At 42.1% G+C, this 25,065-nt stretch overlaps 1 protein-coding gene across 4 annotated transcripts in view; it reads left to right on the forward strand.

Moving 5' to 3' along the window:
* Nucleotides 1-1,093: 1,093 nt before the first annotated feature.
* The window catches only part of SCAF4 (SR-related CTD associated factor 4), a 51,090-nt gene continuing 27,118 nt past the window's right edge, over nt 1,094-25,065 (forward strand). The window contains exons 1-9 of one of the 4 annotated variants that reach the window (XM_036347068.1): nt 1,094-1,885; nt 14,083-14,166; nt 15,086-15,130; nt 16,485-16,646; nt 18,477-18,612; nt 18,923-19,062; nt 19,643-19,789; nt 23,607-23,779; nt 24,117-24,231. In XM_036347068.1, the coding sequence (XP_036202961.1) occupies nt 14,095-14,166; nt 15,086-15,130; nt 16,485-16,646; nt 18,477-18,612; nt 18,923-19,062; nt 19,643-19,789; nt 23,607-23,779; nt 24,117-24,231 (990 nt within the window). In that variant the 5' untranslated portion in view covers nt 1,094-1,885; nt 14,083-14,094. Of the gene's footprint in view, nt 1,886-14,082; nt 14,167-15,085; nt 15,131-16,484; nt 16,647-18,476; nt 18,613-18,922; nt 19,063-19,636; nt 19,790-23,606; nt 23,780-24,116; nt 24,232-25,065 lie in introns of all 4 variants that reach the window. The other 3 variants (XM_036347069.1, XM_036347067.1, XM_036347066.1) reach the window with 3 other exon arrangements.

Consider the following 25,065-nt stretch of genomic DNA (forward strand, 5'->3'; position numbering starts at 1 on the left):
AACTTCCTCAGAGCTGTGTTTTAGCTGAAATAGAATGAATGACAATAGCCTTCTTCTTTTTAATACTTTTTATTGATATTTTACAGAGAGGAAGGGAGGGATAGAGAGTTAGAAACATCGATGAGGGAGAAACATCGATCAGCTGCCTCCTGCACACCCCCCACTGGGGATGTGTCTGTAACCACCGTACATGCCCTTGACTGGAATTGAACTCGGGACCCTTCAGTCTGCAGGCTGATGCTCTATCCACTGAGCCACACCGGCCAGGGTGACAATAGCCTTCTTAAAGGGAACCTATAATATGGCAATTTATGTAGGACACCTTTTGAGCCTTTAGGAAACAGATGAAATATTCTTTAAACTTTAATAGTCATGTATCATCTAGTTCATCTTAATTAAGAGATGCTGAGTGGTAAATCACTTTAGAAAGGACAGCCAGTTTGGGGTTCAGACCTTTATGAAGGTCTTTACCATCGTTTAATAAATGCAAACATATTTTACAAATAAGAGGGCTCCTCCCTAAACAGCTTTTTGTACATTTGAAAGCATGGTAGCGAGTGCACTGTAATGTGTACTTGAGGAAGAATTTGTCAAAGTTTGGTTAGTTTTTAAGTCATCTGCATAATGTAATAGATAGAATCAATGTTTAAAACTTCAGGTGTGCCTTTAAGCATTGATAATTCTTTTACTAGTTTATACTCACAATAAAAATTGTAAATTGATTAGGGATTTTATTAATGCTGACATTTTCAGTTTTAGTCCCTTCCTGTGCATAGATCCAGTCATTGTCAACTTGTGGAAATAACCGGGTCTAAATAAAACACATAAAGTCGGGGGAAGTTTTCATTTTTCTCATCTAATCAAATGAGAGTATGTCCTGGAACCAATTTTCATTTCTTGTTGAGGTCTAGTGGTAAATATTTAATTCACAAAAATGCTTTATTTATAGTCAGCTTTGGGGGGGTACACAAAGTTCACTAGTGAGGCACAGTAAAAGTGATTTTTTTTTTAGTGTGTGTGGTGTTTTTTTGTTTGTTTGTTTTTTAGAAAGGAAGAGAGAGAGATATCAGTTTGTTGTTCCACGTATTTATGCATTCATTGGTTGGTTCTTGTGTGTGCCCTGACCAGGGATTGAACCTACAATGTGGGCATATCAAGACAATGTTCTATCCAACTGAGCTATGCGGCCAGGTTACAGTAACATTGATTTTGAAAGCTGGCATCTGTGTGGTAAAATAGAGTGATGGGATGAAGGAAACATTTGACATTTTATAAAATCACCTCCTGGCCTGTTTCTTGAGCAAATGAAAAGGAAGGAGCTGAGGATGGCCTGCCGGTCAGTGACCCAGTGTCCCATGGAGACTAGAAAACCACCTGTAGCTGGAACTAGTGGAGGCGGGAGGCGCCCTGGCCCTCAGTGGGCAGCTTCAGTGACGCGTAGGCCCATGGAAATGGAAGGGGAGTTGGTCGCACATAGAGAAAACATTAGGGCATACTTTATACGGTGAATCATCAGAAATTAACTGTTCAGAAAATTAGTTCTGCCAGCAGCAAATGGGAACAGGATTAGGGTTTGGTGATAGAATTAAAAGTGGGAAATAGTGCAGATGAAGTTTAAACTACTGCTTGTTACATTGCTGTATTCTATTTTCTTCAATACACATGGACATAATTAACCCAACAGTGGTTCCATGTTTAGTATTAACAGTGAATATTTGCACTTATGTGTATTTTGTAAAAAGTCTTGTAAATTTGCTGCATTTGAACAGTGATCTCTCAGATTTGTGTTTTATATTCAAGTCCAACGCCTTAACCACTCGGCCATCGCTGCTACTTGTGTTTTATATTCAAAAGAGCTTCAATTATTATAAAGACATTTAAAGGGGTAACGTTTTAAATTTATTTTTTAAAATTTGTTTTAGTAATTTTGAAAAGTTTTATGAAAGATTTATAAGCTGCCCTAGCTGGTTTGGCTCAGTGGATAGAGCGTCGGCCTGTGGACTGAAGAGTCCTGGGTTCTATTCCAGTCAAGGGCACTTGCCTGATCTCTAGTGGGCACAGGCAGGAGGCAGCCGATCAATGATTCTCATCATTGATGTTTCTCTCTTTCTCTCCCTCTCCCTTCCTCTTTGAAATCAATAAAAATATATTTTTTAAAAATAAAATAATTCCTTAATTAGAAAAATTTATAAGCCATTGACAGACATAATTTACAAAGCAAAATTGACTCCATGGACAAGTTTATCTGATGACAATTTTATACATTTATTATATTTTTAATCAAAGTTGGAGAAATGCATTTTGTGTCGCAGACACTAATTAAAAATTTTTTCATTTTAAAGTTAATGCAAGTTAAGTAAACTTAAATTCGAAAATAAAGAAAATATTCCACCAAATACCATTAACATTTTAGAGTATTTCAGTCCTTTTTTCTTCTCTAGTTGTGTTTGGAAATTTTTGTATGATTGTTGAATAACATGATATTATTACTTTTAAAATGTATTGATTTGAGAGAGAGAAAGAGAGAGAAACATTGATTTGTTTTTCCACTTACTGCTACATTCATTGGTTGCTTCTTGTATATGCCCTTGACTGGAGATCCATGCAAACTTGGTGTATCAGGACAATGCTCCAACCAGTTGATCGACATAATTTAAATTGCCATCGTGGAGAATTTGAGAACATAAGACTATTTTATATAAATTTCTAGGAATGAAAGTATTAGATTTAGATTTACATTTTGATACTTTTTAGTTTTTGATAGATAGCTTTGAAGTTTTCTGTGAAATTAAAACTTGCCCATTAGGTCTCCTCAGTAGAGTATCCTCTTTGCTTTATGCTAATCTACACTCAAGCCAGTTAGGTAATTGAATATCTTATTATTTTTATATTTTTATTTTAATATATCTATATTTTAATTGTTGATACTATTACAGATGTCAGCCATTTCACCCCCCTTCCCCTCCTCCCAGCCCCTACCCCCTTCCAGGTCTTCACCCCCTATTGCCCGAGTCCATGGCTGTGCATATAAGTATATCAGTTCTTTGGTTTCTCTCTCCTCGTCCCTCTAACTCCCACATTGAGGCGTGTCATTCTATTCCATGCCTCCATGCTTCGGGTTCTCGTTGTTTTAACTGGTTATTGGTAAGGTTGAACTTTGTGTTTATTAATTAGTTATTGGGGTTATTTCTGGTGATTGAGTTACTTTCCTGTACATTCTTCAATTTCGTTAGTATCTGTTTGTACATATTGATGAACTCACTGTATTCTGCTTGGCATGGTGGTACTTATTTAAGTGGTTGGTTTGCAGCCCTGAGCCCCCATCCTGCATCCCTCATCACATTAATTTTCTGGTGGTTAGAAAGCATTAGCTCAAACAAACCTCTGCTGAAGGGTATGTCAAGGCGTGAGGTGGAACATCAGGTAAGGAGGGAGTTGTTCTAGCAGGGAGTCTTAGGGAATTGTCTTCAGGTTATAATTACATGCTCAAAGCATCTTTGCAGGAAAATGGTTTTATTTATTTTTAAAAACATCTTTTTATTGATTCTTAGAGAGAGGGAGGGAGAGAAACATTGATCAGCTGCCTCCTTCATGCCCCCCAATGGGGATTGAACCCAGGCATGTACCCTGACTGGGAATGGAACTGGCTACCTTTTGGTACATGGGACCACACTCAACCAACTGAGCCACACCACCAGGGCAAAAATAATTTAAAAGACTTTTCCATGTTACATTTTGTTGAAAAAAATCTAATGTGTACTTTTATAACGTTTTTATATGTTACTAATAAACATTCAAGTTATGTTGGACTTAATTCTTGATTTGGTTGAAGTCAGCCAAATACATTGAGTCAAATGAACAAAAGAAAGACTGTAGAATTAAACGCATTTATATCTGTGTCTATTGGGGGAGATTTGAGTACCAGCCTGTCACTGTATTTTTAAAGTTTAGAGAAAGAAAGGGTAGAGCAAGCATCACATTGAAAGAAGCGCTAAAAGGAAATATTGCTTGAGGGATTTAAAAGGTTAAAAAATTTACTTATTCTAGTATGTAGTCAAGTTCTTTTCATTGCTTTGACAGCTCAATTTCCAAACATAGCGATGGGCGTATTTCAGAATCATAGGCTTGGCGCCAGCAGCTTTTTTCTCTGCCAGTTGTTAGTTTCTTTTATGACTTTCTAGAAATTTCTAGCCACTGGGAGCCAGAACAGATTTACTCACAATTTATAATACACCAAATTAAACTTACTTGTTTTGTAAAATGTTTTTTGTCTAGTGAAGACTATAAACCACATATTTCAGAATAATATTGGTCATGATTTATTTCATCATGAATAAATTAGAAAAATGGAGGCAGGATGAGAATATGTTGTTAAGTGAATTTTAGCTAACTGGCAATGTCCAAGTCATATCAGATAGGTCATCCTGCAAGTAGGTCCTGTTCTTTTTAATTTTTAAAAACCATTGTGTTATAAATAAAGGCACATGCTATTGCCCTTCACCAAAGAAAAAAACAAAAACCATTGAGTTGGAGGAAGGCATGTAAAGTCGGCTCATGAAATATACAAGCGATTGGAATAGCTGCCACATGAGGTCGCAGAAAATTATTTCCAGCCTTGAAGAAACCACCGGAAAATCGGCATGAAGAGCTAGATTGATTCCGGGGAAAACAGTCAGGGTTTCAGTTGATTATAGATGTAAGTTAACAATAGATTAAGCACGACTTTTTAAACAATATAATGCCTGTCCCCAAGTGTCCACGTTCTGAATCCTAGAACCTGTGTTTTTTAAAAAAATATATATTTTGATTTCTTACAGAGAGGAAGGGAGAGGGATAGAGAGCTAGAAACATTGATGAGAGAGAAACATCAATCAGCTGCCTCCTGCACACCCCCCACTGGGGATGTGCCTGCAACCAAGGTACATGCCCTTGACCGGAATCGAACCTGGGACCCTTCAGTCCACAGGCCGACGCTCTATCCACTGAGCCAAACCGGTCAGGGCAAACCTGTGAGTGTTTGACATGGCAAAAGATGTGACTAAGTCAAGGAGATGGGCTAACTATCCTGTGTTGTCCTGATGAGCCCAATGTAACCCCAACGGTCCTTCTGTGAGGCAGGCAGGGGAGTCCATGACAAGGGTCACGGAGCAGAGACGACACCACACTGCTGGAGGTGCCTGCAGGTGGAGGAAGAGGCCCCGAGCCTCCCGAATGCAGCCCTGCCAGCACCTTGACTTTAGACTAGTGAGAGTCTGGCCTCCAAAACTGGCAGGTAACACACCTCCTGTTTTAAGATGCAAAGTTGGTTGTACTGTGTTACTGCAGAAACAGGGATCTAGACGGTGCTGTAACCATTGGAGCTGCTGAGTTTTAAGCTTTCTCACTAGCTGGGATCTGCCAGAGATACTGTAAAAGTGGATATGAATTTGGTATGACTGCTAGAGTAGGTGCTGAGGTGCTGTACAGCTTTAAAGCCTCGATACTGCTACGTTTTCACTATGGGGAAGATTTCTCTAGAGGCAGTATTTGGATAGTAGATATAATACAGAAAGTATGGTGAGCCATACCAAAGATCCCACCCAGGGGGGCACAGCTCTATTGACGGAGCCAGGTATGTCAGGTATACTGGGCTCGGAGTTTTAGGTACAGGCCAGAGGCCCAGTGCACGACCTCTCGGGGACGTCCGACTGCCGGTTTAGGTCCGATCCCTCTTGCAATCCGTGACTGCTGGCTCCTAACCGCTCGCCTGCCTGCCTCATTGCCCCTAACTGCCTCTGCCTTGGCCCCAGCTGCAGCAGCTTCGTCCGGAAGGTCGTTTGGCTGTCCAGTCTAATTAGCATATTACCCTTTTATTATTATAGATTATCTCATTTAATCCTAACAACATTAGGATGTGAAGTGAATACTGTTCCCCTTTTCAGATTTTAAAAAACCTTGAAGTTTAGAAAGGTTAACTAAACTTACCCAAGTTTATACCATTAGTAAATAGAGTATCATGTTACTTTGACAAACCCCAAACACTGAATTCTACAGGTGTCATGGGCTAAATATTCTTATGTCTTCTCTTTTTTTAATTTAATTTTTTTCCCTTTATTGATTAAGGTATTACATATGTGCCCTTTTCCCCCCATTGCCCCTCTCCCCCCACTCATGCCCTCACCCCCCTGGTGTCTGTGTCCATTGGTTAGGCTTATCTGCATGCATACAAGTCCTTTGGTTGATCTCTCCTCCTTACCCCACCCTCCCCTACCTCCCCTCTGAGGTTTGACGGTCTGATTGATGCTTCTCTGTCTCTGGATCTGTTTTTGTTCATCAGTTTATATTGTTCATTATATTCCATAAGTGAGTGAGATCATGTGGTATTTACCTTTCTCCGACTGCCTTATTTCGCTTAGCATAACGCTCTCCAGTTCCATCCGTGCTGTTGCAAAGGTTAGAGTTCCTTCTTTTTTACCGCAGCGTAGGATTCCATTGTGTAGATGGACCACAGGTTTTTAATTCATTCATCTGCTGGTGGGCTCATGTCTTTTCTTGAAACATTTTTATTGATATAAGGGATCATGATGAATGAATGAGCCTTCACAATTTCTAGAATACTGTGTATATCAGGCTTCTATATGTCATGCAGGAGGACAGTGTTCATATTTAGATTTTCTAGTGACAAAGCAAAGTCAGACTCATGTCTGGTACTGGCAAGTACGTTTTTACTGCTATACTCATGCCTCTGCCAGCAAGTGGGTTTTGTGCCTTTTGGGGCTGTAGCTGCTACGTCTGTGGAAGAGCGTTGCATGGTGTTTCTCTGGCTGCGTTGACACATGAGTTTTCATTGGCAGATGGCATTCATTGTGGTGCAGGCTGTGGGGAGGTGCTGCCCCTGGTGACACTTATCAGGCACTTGCCCTGGTGGAGCACTTGCATACGGGTCACTCCATGTGCAGCACTAGTTCTCCTGATCCCTGTAAAGTAGAAATTGAATCATTCTTCTCCCTGTGAGGACACTGGTGCTTACAGAGGTCAAGGGATTTGCCCAGAATCATCACATGTTTGGACCCAGTTTCAAAACCGGGTCTGTCTGACTTGTTCCATAATTCCACTTTGTCTGCGGGTATTTTTGTTTCTTTTGTTTTTTTCATTAGTAGAGTTTGTTGGAATTACTAAGTTTTATAGTTTTCAAGCTTTACATATAAAGCTGATAGTTGTTTCTTTTCTCGTAAAGTTTGTTGACTGAGATTAGATTTTGCTCAGAAAAAGCTAGAGTCTAAGTTATCTTTACGCCCGTTTCTAGTTTGTCACTACGTGTGGCCTGAAGGTCATTGAAACGTATGAAGGTTTTTCTGACTTGGCAATGCTGCTTCCCCCACAGCTTGTCCATAAGAAACGCATTAGTGGGTTCAGGACTCCGCACTTTGTCAAAAGGTGATCAGCGGTTAGTTTGGGCTTTATGGTCATTTCTAAGGCAAAAATCGTTTTTCTGAATAATTGCCTTTGCACATTTCTACCATGACCCCCAGTAAGAAGTCGATCTTACTGAGACTCGGGTGCTCGTGCGTGCATTCCACACCCGGAGGTGGTGTTTCACCCACGGTACCACCTTTGCCGGGGGTAGGACTGTTACGTCCCTACTGTTTGGTCATACCCACTAAGCTCATTTTCATCATCTAATATATTCTCCACCTGCAACGTGAAAAACACTGCTCTGGGTTATTGCCAGGGTCCTTTCTTTTTTCAACAAAATGTGTAGCAGCAGTAGCAGCAGTGGTAGCAGTAGTAGAAATAGCAGTAGTAGTAGAAATAGCTAGCTGCCATCTGCTTTGTGCCAGGGGCTGCTTTAACCCTTTTTGGTCCAACCTCGAGGCTGACTCGACAGACCAGGCGCTAGGAGCAGGTCCAACATCGAGCAATAAGAACATTAAAAAGTTCAACATTCAATCCCATCAATTAATTTGGACCAGACTGTTTGAATTCCAAAAAGAACATTGGACCGCAAAGGGTTAAGTGCTTTTATATGTATTGTTTGAATTAATTCTTAACCTCCCCTAAGGAAGTAAGGGACTATCAACCCTCATTTTACAGACGAAGAAATAATTTCCCAGCAGTGCTGGAGCCAGGATTTCCCAGGCAGTTGACTATTGAGCCTGTGTTCTGGTTGTTACTCTGACAGAAATGTAGTGTTTTCAGAAATTCAGTCATCATCATCTAAATCTAAGCCTGGCCAGCATGGCTCAGTGATTGAACCAGGAGACCATTGTTCTATTTCTGGTCAGGGCACATGCCTGGGTTGCAGGCTTGCGCCCCAGTGCAGGGTGTGCAGGAGGCAACAGATCAATGATTCTCTCTCATCCTTGATGTTTCTACCCCTCTCTCTCTCCCACTCCCTTCTCTCTGAAATCAATGAAAATATATTTTTAAAAAATAATAAAATAATTCTTAGATTCCTCAAGGTTGTGGACTTCCTTTCTCAACCATCATAGGAGGCCTTGGCATAACTTTTTATTTAACACCAGAGGCCGGGGCATGAAAATTCATGCACTGGAGGGGGGTCCCTCAGCCCGGCCTGCCCGCTCTCACAGTCCAGGAGCCCTCAGGCAGGAGGCGACCTGGCAACCAGGGGAAGGTGACGCCCCATCACACCTCTGCCTCTGCCACTGCCGGCAGCGCAAGCCTCGGGTGGCCCTGGGGGGCTGAGGGAACTGGGGGACTCTGGAGGCAGGTGTGCGGAGTGGCCAGGCTGGGCTGGGGGCGGACCTGGCCTTTCTGTGCCTGCCACCCCAGCGGGGCTGAGGGGATTGGGTGCCATCATCTTTGAGGGCGGGGCAGTCAATTAGCATATTCCCTCCTTATTGGCTGTGGGCACTGTCATCTTTGTGATGGCGTGAGGGTCAATTAGCATATTCCCTCTATTAGATAGAATTATTAAATTGCACTCTCGCTCTGGATTCAGGTACATTCTCCCTCACTTGTTGCTGGGCTGGACATACCACTTTACCCCTGTGCCACTTACTTTTTGATACTAAAAATTCTTTGGGCACAGTCTGGTGGCTCCGTGGATTGAGTGTTGACCTATGAGCCAGGAAGTCAGTTTGATTTCTGATTAGAGTACATGCCCTGGTTGCAGGCTCGATCCCCAGTGTGAGGCGTGCAAGAGGCAGCCAATCAATGATCCTCAGTCATAATTGATGTTTCTATCTCTCTCTCCCTCTCCCTTCCTCTCTGAAATCAATGAAAATATATTTTGAGAAAATCTTTAGGTCCACTCCCTTATAACAATTTATTACCTTTTCTTTGGGTCTAAATGCATATATTTTTTCTTTGCTCTATAGTCTTTATTGTCTTTAATATCTGCACTGTTCTCCTTTGCTAATGTTATTAGAGTATTAAGTAATTTCCTTTTTGTTAGGTGCTTATTGGAAGGAATCTGAGCTTTGGGAAATGTAGGCCACAGATTGAATTTACTATCAATTAGCTTTATGGCTTGGAGTAGATTCTTGAACTTCTGTGCCTTAGTGTTCTCATCTGTAAAATGGAATTATATCTACCTCATCATAAAGGCTGTTAATTTTTCTATCCAAATAAGAAGTGTCAATCTGCATAGTTACTGTAAAGTATATCAATTTCAGCCTAATTTTGGGATCGATCACTATATCTAATGAAGGCATTGATCTAAATATGAGGAGACCTGTGTGCTGAATTTGTGCCTTCAAGAAGTCAGTGAAATATTAGTAACATCTATTGAGTTTTTAAAGGTAATTTTTTAAACCTCCAGTTTTGAAGCTTCTATATATCTCCTCGTGTTTTTCTTCATAAATTACCTATATCAAATACAAATTTTCAGATTTAAAACTTAAGAAAGACGTTGGTAAAGGAAAGGAAACAGCATCTAGAGAGAAACTTAACTGTGATGGAAGCCTTATCAGAGCTGTTTTAAGAGTGGTCACTGTAGGGCTCTGCAAGATGACTGTTCCCTCCGTGCCCGACACGGAGCTGACAGTACCACCCTCATTAAGCTCTCAACTAGTTGTTGAAGGAAAATGGTCCAATATTGCATTTCTGCTCTCCCCTGCCACTTATTCCTTAACCAGTTGAACTTTGAAATCACTTTCAAAAACTGGTATCACTTCAGCCACCTAATTGTCAAAGGGAGTGAGCAAAGTTTGGATCCTCGCCTCACAGCATTGACCTTGCAAATGCCTTTAATTTCTGGCATTAGTCTTGGTGCTTGCTCAGGAAGCCCCGTCTCTGTGCCACGTTGGCATTTTTGGTATGTACCCTGGCGAGGCATATGTTCCCGGCCCCTTCTCACTATTAAGGTCCTCTCACCTGTCCTCCTGCCTTTGATTTTGTGACTTTTCAGTTCTCAGCATGGCTCTCTCTTCTGTGTTCAAGATCCACATTCCAGTCTCTGCCTGGGTATTGAGTAGGCTTCCCAAATTGAATTCAGTATGTTTCATTATATTATCCCTGGACCAATACAGGATATAGACAGGCATGGGTGCCTGCTCATTATTGTGTCTGTATTCTGTAAGCAGCGTTCTGTAAGGTGTGAGTATGCTATTATGAATGAGCTTTCGACAAATTTTAGTTGAGACCACTCTCTGGGCATCATCTGAAACAGATGTAACGCTTTTGAGGATCATCTCACCAAGTGGAACAGCATCTGTGTTAGTTGTTAACACATTGTTTGCGGGTAGTTTTTATCGCACGCTAACAGGTGGCGCGGGCCATTTTTGCTAATTTTTTGCGCAATGGCAACGTTCAGTAAAATTACGATAACTTTAGTTTACATATTTATACGTTACCCGCATTCTACTGCTAGTCTATAAAAAACGTATTAATACGTGTCCCACGCTCTACCACCAGTCAACGTAAAACGTATAAGTAAAACGTATAAATACGTTTCCTGCGTACAATGTGTTAATATCCTATATAATAAAAGCCTAAGGTGCAAATTGACCGCACGGCAGAACGACTGGTGGAACGACCTGTTGCTGTGATGCGCACTGACCACCAGGGGTCAGACACTCAATGCAGGAGCTTCCTGCAGGCCCCAGGCCAGCCAAGGCGGGTGCAGGCGGAGGCCCCCTGATCGCCCCGCTGGTCGCCCCGCAGATCGGCCCTGATCGCAGCCAGGCCCGGAGCCCCTACCCCTGCACGACTTTCATGCGCCGGCCTCTAGTGATTCAGTAAAGTCGTGCACCTCCAAACTCAGTTCTTCCTGATTCACAGCAGGCACTCAGATGCTGGCTGCCTCTTCCCAAGTCTCTCTTTTTTTTTTTTTTTTTAATATATTTTTATTGATTTTTTACAGAGAGGAAGGGAGAGGAATAGAGAGTTAGAAACATCAATGAGAGAGAAACATCGATCAGCTGCCTCCTGCACACCCCCTACTGGGGATGAGCCCGCAACCAAGGTCCTTGCCTTTGACCGGAATCGAACCTGGGACCCTTCAGTCCGCAGGCCGATGCTCTATCCACTGAGCCACACCAGTCAGGGCCCAAGTTTCTTCTTTAGGGCAGCGGTCGCCAACCTATTGGACCTCACGGACCACCAGGGGTCTGCAGATCACCTGTTGGCGACTGCAGCTTTAGGGAGTGTGACAACACTCTTCCTCTGCACCTTAGATGAGAGCACTTGAAGGTTCTCTCGCTGGTCTTTTCGCCTGGAATATGGTACTGCTATATGGTACAATAGTCTGTACAGTATTTTAATTTTTAAAATAAATTATGATAATTTAAATATATAGATTATGTGGGGTATTTCATCAGAAGATAACACTGATCTGGTCTGTCTTGTAAGCTCAGTTGGCTGTTTTTTATTTTTATTTTTTATGGCAAGTTACTTACTGCTGGAATAATAAAGAAGTCCTATTTGGACATTAAATGAATATTAGTTCTGGCGTAGGCTTCATTAAAATGATCCTCTAAGCTTTTAATGGCCAGAGAAGTAATTTCACTGTTGCTCATTCTTAAGACCCATATATAAATTTATTTTTGCACCCCCTTTTCTCTACTTTAAGGTACAAAGAAAGAAAGAGAATAGTAATAACTGTCCTAATAAATATTATAATTTATAAGTGGTCAGAATATTCCCTTTATAAATGTGTTTTTTATATTTCATACAGTATTGATATTTTAAAATTTTTAAATTTTATTTTTTATTTTTTTAGAATTTGTATTTAAGTTGAAATATTTTAAATTTTTCTTGTTTTTCATTTGACTTATATAATCTCAGAGATTATCTTCTTTCTAATTGTTTTTCAATTAGTGAGCATTCTCAAGAATTTTTATTATGTTGGTAAATAAAATAATAAAGAACCATGACCTTATTTATTTAGATGTTCCTTTTTTAAAAAATGGATTTCTGTGTTAGCATCTTCGTTTCTCCTGTTTTCTGTGTCTTGATATTATTTATGAAAAAATTCTACGCTTTAGAATATGTTGCCAAGTAGGGCTGTTCCTCTGGGAAATGAGACTTTTGTTCTTTAGGTTAGCTTTATTTATTTATTTATTTATTTATTTATTTATTTATTTATTTATTTATTTATTTTTATTGATTTCAGAGAAGAAGGGTAAGGGAGAGCGAGACAGAAACATCAATGATGAGAGAATCATTGATCAGCTGCCTCCAGCTCACCCCACACAGGGTCGAGCCTGCAACCCGGGTACATGCCCCTACCCGGAATCGAACCGTGACCTTCTAGTTCGGAGGTCGACACTCAACCTCTGAGCCACACCAGCCAGGCTAGGCTAGCTTCTTAGAAGCAGTCTAGTAATAAAGTCTGTATCTTGGAAACTCTGTGTTTGAAATATTAACATTAATTGGGAAGAAACAAGAAATCTGATTCATGTAAGGTTGATAATGTTTATTTCAAAATACCCTTTTAGAAATCCCACAAACTCAGTATGTGCCTATGATTAAGCAAAACAGAAACAACAATTTAGGAAGCTATATATAAGGGTCTTAATGTCAGGATTTATTTATTTATTTATTTATTTTTTTAAATATATTTTATTGATTTTTTACAGAGAGGAAGGGAGAGAGACAGAGAGTCAGAAACATCGACGAGAGAGAAACACCGATCAGCCGCCTCCTGCACACCCCCCCACTGAGGATGTGCCCGCAACCAAGGCACATGCCCCCAACCCGAATCGAACCCGGGACCCCCCAGTCCGTAGGCCGACGCTCTATCCACTGAGCCAAACCGGCCCTGGCTTAATGTCAGGATTTTATCTTTATAACCTGTGGGTTCATTATGTCTCGTGGATTTAAACTCTCACAAAATCTCAGTGAGGTTTGTAGTGTCGATTTACTGTTGTGTGATTTGTTAAATGTGGTTGTTATTACTGAATAAGTCAAGAAATTGTGGATTCCAGCTTTAAAATGGCATTTTAAATTTCTTGTTTGATTTTAAGACGTGCTTCTCCAAATGAATCTTAGATTGTTTGGCTTCTCCACAATCTCACGGAGGTTTGGGTTGAAGTACGTTGTATATGGGATCACACTGCTGCCACTTTCAGTCAGGAAACGTGCCCTTCAGTCGGTGGAATAAGTTTCTAGTATAGGTTCTGTACATTTCGTAATTTTTTTGCCTTTTATTGCTTTTGTTGTTGTTAACCCTCAACTGAGGATATTTTTTCCATTGCTTTTTGGAGAAGGTGGGAGGGGGGCCAGGGTTAGGGGAAGAGAGAGAAATATCAGTGTGAGAGTGACACCTTGTCTGGTTGCCTCCTGCCTGCACCCCAAGCAGGGGCGGGGAGCCCTTGACTGAGAATGGAAATCGTGACCCTTCTGAGCCCAGGCCGCTGCTCTAGCACTGACCCGCTGGCCAGGGCCTTTGTGCTGTTCTGTTGTTGTTTTTTTCTATTTTAATGTGACCTTTTCCCACTGTGTTTTCTGAGTGGCCGTGCAGATATGTAGGAAACTCTTGATTTTTCTTTACTAGCCAAATTTTTAAACTTAGTTCCAAAAGTTTGTTACTCTGTTAGTTAATAAATTGCAAACATCTTGTAGAACTGGTGAATTGACTTCTCATTTTACCTTTAATTAAAAACATTTTTTATTTTATATTTTGCTTATTTTTTTAAGCTGTTTTCACTTATGGATATGAAACCTCCCATCTCTCGAGCCAAGATGATTCTCATCACAAAAGCTGCTATTAAAGCCATTAAGGTAAGAGTAAAATAAACATTTAATTTAAAAAATGTTTTTGAAATTTTGAAACTTATTAAACATGAGAATTCATCTTGTGAATTCATTCAACCTGAACCAAAGAGCGCTCACCAGCTTTTGCTGCGGGTTCAGGGCAGTTGCGTGGGGTGTTTGCAGTGTAATGCTGCTTCAAAACAGTTCTCCCTGCTTTTTGTTGTTAGTATTTCCCTTGTATATTTTCCAGTTTTATTGAGGTATAATTAAATAAAAATTATAAGTACTTACTAATACGTAGTAAAACATGATGATTTGATGACACACATTGCTTAGCGATGGCCACAGTCAGGCTGCTGAGCACACCAGCCCTCCGATGGCAGCTGTGGGGCGTGTGGTCCTAGAAAATCTCAGCTCCCAGAGGAGAGGGCAGGGCGGCAAGGATTCTTCCTTCATTTCATTCTTGTCATACATCAGCTGAGTGTTAGCTTCATTTTTATTTTTATTTTAAAACAAAGACTTGGGCTCCACAAAATTAAATTTCTTACCCAAGATCACACCTAATTTTAGAAACTGCATCATTTAGTTCCAGTTCCATTGTCCCCAGCTCCCAGAGGCTGCTTTGTGAAGGTTTATTGATTTAAAAATCTAAGGAAAAGGCTTCTCTTTGGGGTTGGAGGGTTGTAGTTTTGTGCTTTAGTTAATTTCTGATTTTTTTTTTTCAATTGTTGGCTAGATTATTTCTGATGGTTTATTCAGTATAATCTTTCTGTCGTTAGTTTAGTTTATTAGATTCCACATAAAAGTGAAATCATATATATGGTGTTTATATCTTGAGAATTATTTAAATAATGCAAATTTCAAGGTTTTAAGTATTTTCTAATTACATTGCAGGAAATGTAGAAATATGTAAACTGGACAATAATTTTCTTTTAATTCTTTTCAGCTTTATAAGCATGTCGTTCAAATAGTAGAAAAGTTCATCAAAAAGGTAACTATCCATTTAATTACCTCATTTTAGTTATGTTCAGTATTTGTAATTTACTCGATAAATTGTGATTTGGATGCTTGCTTGTAAAGCCACTAAACAAAAGGTTGTCGCTGCAGGTCCTTTTAAACTGTGGAGGGTTTTTTAAAAAGAAACAACCACATTAGAGCAGCGCTGTTGGCTGAGCGCGAGCTTGGAGCTCGCTGCGCCCGAGCCTCGTGCCCCTGCCCTTTGCCCTTTGCCCTGTGACTCTGCGGCGTGTGACTCGTCGGGGAGCGTTTCAAGTGAAAGCACTTCGTAAAGCTCTTCCAGCTGCCCCTGCTCCCCCATGATGACATGGTCTTTAGTTCCAGTGCTGCCGTATGTTTCAGCGTGTGATGAGCTCGTGTGTGGCTCAGCAGGGTCCTGAGAAGGGAGGCGGGGGCACCTTTGTCTTCTCCCCGACCTGGAGCTGTGCCTGTGGTGCAGACTCGAGCGTGTATGGTTTGAGGAGGGGCCGAGCGGTGGAGAGGCCACTCACAGTACAAATAAGCAAAATGGGGGGGTGACAGGTGCCGGCAGGGCACCGCCGCCACTGCCACAGAGAGCAGGCTTGGACCTGCTCCTGTTGATTGTGGACATGGACACCCACCGAGGGGAACGGGTACACGCGGACTGGTGGCCTGCGTCCCCCTGGGCTCATCAGGAACATCTGCAGCGCGATCTGCTGCGGGATTGTCCCAACGCTTACTCGGCCGCTTCCCCGAGCGGGACGCTGCACTCGGTGCCTGGCTTGTGGGAAGATTAGATGCCTCGTCATTGTTTTTCTGAGGATGAATTTCTAGACGAAGAATTGTTAGATTAAATGAGGCTTTGCTGTTATTGCAAATCATCTTCCATAAAGGTTATACCACTGGAATGTATGTAGTATCTGTTTCTCTATTACTTTTATCTTTTCCGTTTCATAGGCCAAAAACCTTCCCTTTTGGTTTTTGTTTTTCTGGCACTGTACTTGAACAGAATTAAAATTGATACATTGTTAAAATTATCTTTTTTGCAATTTTAAAAGGTAAAATTTATTGTTTTGAGCAGGATGAATTGGATTTGTATGGAATTGGTGTAGGGGTTGGTAAAGTGATGATGATTCTGGGAAATTGTGGGAGGCAGGATATCAGAGAAAAGTAAAGTACGGGGTCTGAAGTACCAAGAAAATAGCAGCGCTGTATAGACTGGGAAGTTGACAAGCTGGCCATTAAGACAGCTAAACATTCGAGTCATTTCTAAATAGAAAGAACCATTAGCATACAATTTCATTAACATGAGATTAATGGGTGTCAAATTGCTTTCTTGTATTGACTTTACATCTTTATCTTTGTAGTGTAAACCAGAATACAAGGTTCCAGGGTTATATGTCATCGACTCAATTGTACGACAGTCTCGTCACCAGTTTGGAACCGATAAAGATGTTTTTGGGCCAAGATTCTCTAAAAACATAACCGCCACATTCCAATATTTATATCTTTGTCCATCTGAAGATAAGGTATAGTTAATATAATTTTTTAATTAAGACTTTTGTTTTCGTTTCTGTTTATTTGGATCTAGATCTGTTTAAACGTATTTTAGCTATTTGAAGCCTATTGTAGTATTAGAAAGAAATCATAGTAATCTCTGAACTTGAAATAAAATCCAGTTTTTTCTATAGTTTTTTCTCATATTTATCTTTCTTGTAAAATTCTTTAGGAAAGTCATATTGTTGAAATATGAAAGCACCATTGTGGTTTTTGCTTGTTTTTTTTTTTTTTAATATTAATGATTTCAGCGAGAAAGGGAGAAGGCGAAAGATGAAAACATCAGTGATGAGAGAGAATCATTGATTGGCTGCCTCCTGCACACACCCCCTACTGGGGTTCAAGCCCACAACCCGGGCATGTGCCCTGACCTGGAATCGAACCACTACCTTCTGGTTCATAGGTTGACACTCAACCACTGAGCCACACTGGCTGGGCAGGACCATTGTGGGGTTTTTGGGTGTGTGTTTTTTTAAAAATATATTTTATTGATTTTTCATAGAGAGGAGTGGAGAGGGATAGAGAGTTAGAAACATCGATCAGCTGCCTCCTGCACACTTCCTACTGGGGATGTGCCTGCAACCAAGGTACATGCCTTTGACCAGAATTGAACCTGGGACCCTTCAGTCCACAGGCCGACGCTCTATCCACTGAGCCAAACCGGTAGGGCGGGAGGACCATTGTGTTTTAAAGAAGACATTGTTGGAAAGATTCACTTGTAGTTGAGTGACAAGGACATTCTGTGGTAGAGAAAGGCAGGGCTCATCTCAGATGGCTGCGCATTCCAGAAGGAAGGGGCAGTGCGGGGTGGCTCTGCCTGGCAGACAGAGGTGCGGGAGCATCAGCGGTATCGTTAGCAGCCAGACTGCAGCATCCGATTCCGCACGTGCGTCGCTGGTTCTGCAGACAGGGACTCCAGGAGGCGGAGCAGGGCCCTGGTGAGTCTCTTCCGAGGCGTGAAGAATGGAGACCTTTACAGTAAACAGCATGTGAATCTGAGTGTGTGGGTTCTGTGTGTATATTGGAGGGTGCTCTTGTGGGAAAAGTACACACAGAAAGAAGAGCCTCAGTCCTTGGGTAGGAGACGAGAGTTACGCCCTAAATAACACCTCTCGGGTCCTTCATACTTACCTGTCCACAAACTGCTTGCCTGTCCACTACTGGTCAGTTTCTTAACTGTCGCAGTTGTTACAATCATCCTAAAGTAAATTCTTCAGTTCTATAACTTTTTTTGTCAGTGATGGATGGGGTTTCTTTTTAACCATAAATAAAGCCTGAAAATTTTAAATACATTTCTCTATTAAATAATCAATTTCTTTTGATTCTGTAGGTTATATTACTTTTGTTTACTTTTTTCCCTTCTCTGTTTCGTATTGTAGATTATACTGCTGAAGAAAGGCTGATTAGTTTAATAAGGCTGTGATTCTGACAATAGATTTTATTTTCCTAGGCCCTAGCCAGTTTGTCTCAGAGGATAAAGCATTGGCCTGCGGATTGAAGGGTCCTGGGTTTGATTCTGGTCAGGGGCACGTGCCCAAGTTGCAGGCTCGATCCCCAGTGTGGGGTGTGCAGGAGGGAGCCGACCAAATAATTCTCTGTCATCATTGATGTTTCTATCTCTCTCTCTCCTCCCTTCCTCTCTGAAATCAATAAAAATATATTTTAAAAAAAACACACAAAGAAACGCCTTAGTATGGAAAAATTGGCATGAGGTTATTGTATTTCTCTCTTTTTTTGGTAAGGTGTAATAAATTACTTATGCAAATATTAATTGTGTATTCACGTTTTCTCACACATAACAGAGTAAAATAGTCCGTGTGCTGAACCTTTGGCAAAAAAATGGAGTCTTCAAAATTGAAATTATCCAGCCCCTTCTGGACATGGCCGCGGGAAGCAGCAGCGCCGTCCCGGGGGCCGACAGTGTCGCTAACAATGAAGGTGAGCGGCTCTGAGCTGTGGGCGGGCGGCCTCTGCAGGCGGAGCGGGTCTGTTTCCTCTGCGGGACTTTTCCCGGGAGGAAGCTTGAGCTCGCATCGCATCGTGGAGGGATGGCTTCTTCCCATAATTATTCGTAATGAAGGTGAGGCCCTTCCCGCACTTGTTCCAGCATCGACTCTAGCCGCGCAGTCTCTGTTTTTCTCTGTGTTAAACTGAACGGACGCTGTTTTGGGGAAGAAGCTTAACGGAGTGTAAAAAAAAATTGGCAGGTTAAAGTGTTCTTAGTCCTTCGTGACTTCTTCTTTCTTAGGTTCGCCGCCTCCTCCAGTTAAAGTTTCTTCTGAACCCCCACTGGTCACTACAAACTCTGTGCCATCCGTCCAGCAGCTGCCCAGTTCAGACGCTTTTGCTGCTGTGGCCCAGCTGTTCCAGACGACCCAAGGGCAGCAGGTAAGCGGCCGGAGCGGGAGTGTTTGCCGTGGGCACTGGTGCGGGTCCTTGTCTCTCTTCCGGACAATGAGCACATTCGAGGGAGGAAGTGGTGCTCTCCAGCTAGGAAGGCCTGGCTGGACGGACAGCGCGGGGTGGGGTGTGGAGAGTGAGCTGGGCCACAGAGCGGCAGTGCCCTTGGAGGAGAACGAGCCGCAGGACGCCCAGCGGCCGGTGCTGCTCACAGGTCTAACGTTGCAGGCTGGTTTCAAGTTACTTGAATCGGAGATGATGTTTACATTTTCCAAAACCATATATTTACCTTGCTCACAATTCAGTGTCTTTCCTCTTCTTTTTGACCATTATTTTCTACCAGTGGGGTTGTCAACATCCATTTTTAACTTTAAGCAACACAGATTGTATCCTTGCTATATTCATTCACAGCAAACCTAACAGTATTAAAGTGTTGACTCTTTTTTCTAGTTTACTCTGTGCCTATGCTATTTTGAGTCACCTTTAAGCTTTTGTAGTAAAATGTCTTTGATACAATGATTACACTTGGAGAGGTGGTTTATCGGTTTTGTCATTCTTTAAGCTTCAGCAGATCCTTCAGACTTTCCAGCAGCCTCCAAAACCACAGTCTCCCGCCATTGACAATGCTGTGATGGCTCAGGTTCAGGCCATCACAGCTCAGTTAACGACAACTCCGGCAGCACCGCCTGAGCAGAAGGCCACGGCGTTTGACAAGGTACGCTTCTCACCACACCACCCGTGTGCATGTCACTCGCTTGTGATGTTGGAGTTGGCCCTTCTCTAGCGTCTCTGTGGCTTGTTGGTTTTATTATTTGTGCTTTCAGGTATTCCCCCACAACATCAAAACAGTGTTTTAATTCTGGTTACAAATTTATATAGACTCATCGCAAAGTTTTTCCGTAAATAAAGAAATAAAGGATGAAAAGTGAAAGTGGACAGTGTAAAGGAAAGTGAACAGAGCGTGTACCGTTAAGCCCGTGCGTGGCGTGGCGTGACGACTGGAACCTTCTGCTGCGCCTCTTTCAGAGTTTCCTTGTTGGGGACAGGTGCCTTTCAGCTCACTCGCTTTGGTCTTAATCATCTTAGCTCATCTTTGTGTTGGTGCCGTGAAGGTGGATAGATTTAGGTCTGCCTTTTCGCTTGTTAGCCCCCGTCCATGACCTGGACACATCGCTGTTCAGCTGTCCCCCTTTCAGTAGGCATTTACTCTGCTTCCGGGTTTTGCTGTTAACAACCCTAGTTACAATGTCCGCACGAGGGTGTGGGTTGTGCGGTGTCCTCAGGCTCTGCTGGCCTTGCCGTCTTCAGGGCCGCGCTCAGGGCTCAGGTGTGTTGAATCAGCATGGCTCCGAGCTTCGGGTTGAAATGTTAGCCCGGGCCACTCCACTCCGGTCGTCTCATCTCTTCCTTTTTGTGGGTTTAAGGCTGTGTAACATTCTATGTCACTCTACAGGTTTCACTACAAAAAGCACAAGTTTGAAGGCCCTAGAAATCAATGATAACTTTTACTCATCTGTGAGATTTCTCATTTCTTTCCAGCATTCTAATTTTAAGATATAATAAGTTTCATTATATCTTATGTAAAATGTGCTGGTAGTTCAAATTAAGACTCTGCAGTACACACTGGTTGTCATTGTGTCTTGGTGATTGATTGATTTTTATGGATTTTATTTTATAGAGAGGAAGGGGGAAAGAGAAACACCCGCTGCTGTGCTCCTTATGTGTGCACTCATTGGTTGGCTCTTGCATGTGCCCTGACCGGGATGAACCTGCAGCCTTGGTGCGGCGGGATGGCGCTCACCAGTGAGCTGCCGGCCAGGGCTGTGCTCTGTCTTGGGAATCTGTGAATGACCACTGGTCAGAAGCAGGTTGGATAAAATGCGCGAGTGCAGAAGGCCTCCACTGTGGGAGGGGAGAACACGAATAATACAGCACGCTCCAACCGCTTCTCTCTGAGCAGATCTGTGTGTGCTTTCAGAACTCCTTCCCTGTACATGTGAGTGTAAATGCTTCCATTTTGTGGTTTTACTCAATTTCTACTTTGTGTTTTGATTAGGAAACCTTCCCACCTGTATTTTTTTTTAATTTTATATTTTCTTCTAGTGGTTTTATATTTTTGTTTTTTACATTTGTCTCTTTGGTTCTTTTGGAACCTACTTTAGAATATGGTTCAAGATAGTTAAATCTGTATAGTTTTAGAAAGAACTAATTTTCCCTCACTGTTTTTATCTGAGACTAAATTCTCATTTATCTCTATGCTTATCTCTAGACCAGTGGTTCTCAACCTTCTGGCCCTTTAAATACAGTTCCTCATGTTGTGACCCAACCATAAAATTATTTTCGTTGCTACTTCATAACTGTCATGTTGCTACTGTTACGAATCGTAATGTAAATATCTGATATGCAGGATGGTCTTAGGCGACCCCTGTGAAAGGTCGTTCAACCGCCAAAGGGGTCGCGACCCACAGGTTGAGAACCGCTGGCCTAGGGTAATATTTGACCGAACAGCTGGACACCATAACCCAGCCAAGTTGACACATAGTTAACCAGCTCAGCATACTTTTCCAGGTGAACTTGGCATAAGTTTTAGAATTCATGAGTTTATGGGTTAATTTAAGAAGTACTGATAGTTTTTTACACAGTCTCCATATACTACAATGTCTTTTTTTTGTATGTGTTCAGTACATTTGTTTTATTTATTCTTAGGTATTTTTCAGGTTTACTGTTACATAACATTTCATTTGGTTAATGATGACATAGTGCAAAAGCTATCGATTTTTATTTTATCCTGTAAAATGGTCATGGTATTAAACACCTAATTTTATAGTTGGTTCTCTGCTTCTGTAGGTAGCTGCTTTTTTTACTTTTCCCCTGCTACATCTCTGCCTGTTTCTTTCCCCTTTTGTAATGCACTGGTGGCTAGGACTCCAGGAACAAGCTGCGTAAAGGCAGTGATAGTGGCTCCCCACCTTGTTCCTGTGAGATGTGTTCCTCTAATGCTTGACCTGAAGTGGGTTGTTTTTATGTCACGTTTGGGAAAAGGAATTCTTTGCTCTTCCTGTTGCTAAAAATGTCCGTCTTTAGCGAGTCAAACTGAACAGTTGGTTTATTTCAGCTGATTCATAGATCTTCAGGTGCCTAAAAAGCAACAAAAATGTATTTTTGGATAGATATTATTGTCCTTTTTTTAATTGTTTCAAATCTTTCCCAAAGCAATAGGTATAGACCTTAAGACTTTAAATGCACATTTATATGTGATAAACTTTAGAGATCATAGGTTTTGTTTTTTTGTAGGCAGTTTAGATCTGAGTTTTAAATTTGGCTTTATTCTGATGTTGAGTTACTTAGATATTCCGTGTGCACCACTGTGAAACAGTGATGGTAGCGCCTCTATTTGATTGCTGCAAGGGCTAAATAAGCTAATGTGTGAAACAGCAAGATGCCTGGGTCATGTTGGATCACTCAGTTACAGTAAGAACCTTAAATCTCATGGCCTAGAATTAGAAAGAAACATGTGTTGTCCCTTCCTCATTCAGAAATCTTCTGTTGAGTAAAGTTCTAGCCGAACTATCACAGAGCCCCACAGATTTAGGAATTTGAGGTTGGAAATCCATGAACAGAATGGACCCAGCTTAAGAGAGGAGATTGCTCATTGGACGCCAGAGACTGGGGCTTTGAAGTCAAAAAGACCGTGTCTGCCTCCTGAGTGCATTCACTGACTGTACCATCCTGGTTATATTTCTCACTGTCCTGAGCTTTAGTTTTCTTGTTTGTAAAAAGAAGAAAATCTGTCTACATTGCATGCTCTCGTGATGGTGAAGTGTGTGCAATCTACCAAAACAGTAGCGGGTGTGTATTGCACAACTTCCTTCCTTTCTGAGCAAATGTGATGGTAGCTTCCATGGCTCTTCTGGACATGTGGTCTGGTAGAGTGCCTTGTCCGTTTGTCCCTTTTCTCATGGACATGCCTGGTCATCTGAAGGGAGCCGGGAAGCTCTGAGAAAGAGGCTAGTGTGCAGGTGGTGAGACTTCTCCGTCAGCCCTGTCTGTGCCGTCACTTTCTCTTTTCATATGAACATATTCGTCAGCGGGCAGCCTTGGGCATTTTTCTGTGGGCATTTATCGCAATTGGGTGAGACAATCTTGGATTTTGTACATTCTGAAGCCTGCTGAAATGGACACCATTGTCATGTATGCAAAGTTCCAAAAGTTTTTTGTCTAGAAACATGACTATTTCAGTAGAATACTTAACTTGCTAAATTAATAAAGTAAGCATATAGACGATGGTCAGAAAGAAACCACCGCCTTTATAATTAGGGAAGAAAACAGAACAAAAGCTGTCTTTTTCAAATGGCATTTGTGTAAAAATGGTTTGTCTGTGAACCAGCTCCTAGGAGCACGCGGGAAAATGAGATTGTACGTGACAGTGCGGTAGGATTAGAGGTGGTGGGAACATCTGTTGTTTTTATAAAGTTTTTGTGCACTGAATGCTGTCGGAATTTTAAAGTGGAAAACCAACATCCCTGTTGCAGAAGCTACTTGATCGATTTGATTATGACGATGAGCCAGAAGCTGTGGAAGAATCGAAGAAAGAAGATGCTGCTGCCGCTGCTGCCAGCACCACCTCTGCTGCTGCCGCACCTGCTGCTGCCCCGGCCCCGCCCGCTGCTGCTGTGCCCGCCGTGTCTCCACCGCAGGCGCCCTTGTGAGTCTCCGTCGCTCAGTGCGCGTGGAGTCAGTGTGTTCACCAGCACAGGATAGGAACATGGAGTGGCAAGATCGTTTTCCATATACAGTTCTTGTCTTTTTAAAAAATGATATTTTGGGTTTTCTCCCACATGAGGAAGGGATCCTAAAAAATGTACCCAAAATAATGGCTTTTATGTTGGGAATGGTGCTCAGTGTATTAGTTAGTATGTAGGCAAATAGACGATTCAGTAAATTGTTGATTATCAATGATTCCTGGAGAACATTCTTTATATTTCTGTATAAGTGAGGCGTGTGTTTTGGACTGGGTAAAAGGATCACTCATGCTTTTTCAGTGGGTATCCTGGAGATGGCATGCAGCAACCAGCATATCCCCAACATCAAAATATGGATCCGTTTCAGCCGCCGATGATGGCAATGCAACAGGACCCAGTGCACCATCAGGTACAGGTGTGTTTCTTGCAGCTGAGTTTTGTCTACAGATGCTCATTCCAGCCTGCGGGCTGCACTTCACAGACCCCCATTCAGCGGCATGATTGGATAAGTAGCACCACAACTGCAGTAAACACTGCTGAGCACATAACTGATTTGAGTTGCTTTTTGCTTTAATTAAAACAAGGATGCCAAATCTTTCATGCTCCTAACTTGATAGCCAGCATTGCTGTAAAGTAGTTTAGGGAGCAGCAGGCCCTGGCCTGTGTCCGGGAGCTGGCCTGTTAGCGGCAGCGCTCTCTCCCGCGAGGAGCCTGCTCAGTGTGCGAGGAGATGCTTCCGAGGCCTTCGGCTCGGCAGGCAGGTGTGGGCCGGAGGGCTGCACTGGAAGGAGCAGAGCGCACGGGAATCGCAGGCAATGGGTAGAGATTTGTTCATTGGATTTATTTTAGTAAATCCTCGAATTCAGAGTTTCTTAGGCTTGATTATGCATTTCAGTAAATGGGGGCAGGGAGGGGCATTTTAAAAAATGCAAATGCTGCTCGGATGGTGCGCTCGGTGGTTAAGCATTGATCCATGCACCCAGAGGTCACCGGTTCGATTCCTAGTCAGGACCCATGCCCAGGTTGTGGGCTCGACCCCAGGGGGTGTTTAGGAGATAGCCAATCGAGATGTGTCTCTCATCGCTGTTTCTATCCTCCTCTCTCTAAAGTCAATAAAACATTTTTTTAAAAGTGCAAATCCTGGCCCTCCAGTGCTACAGTGAATATAGAGACTGGTTTTCATTGTGCAGTGATTCTGCGGTACAGCTAGTCCTGGGAGTAACACCTGATGGCCTGAGTTTAGGCGAGG

Source organism: Myotis myotis, unplaced genomic scaffold, assembly GCF_014108235.1.
Source record: "Myotis myotis isolate mMyoMyo1 unplaced genomic scaffold, mMyoMyo1.p scaffold_m19_p_2, whole genome shotgun sequence".
Classification (NCBI taxonomy): domain Eukaryota; kingdom Metazoa; phylum Chordata; class Mammalia; order Chiroptera; family Vespertilionidae; genus Myotis; species Myotis myotis.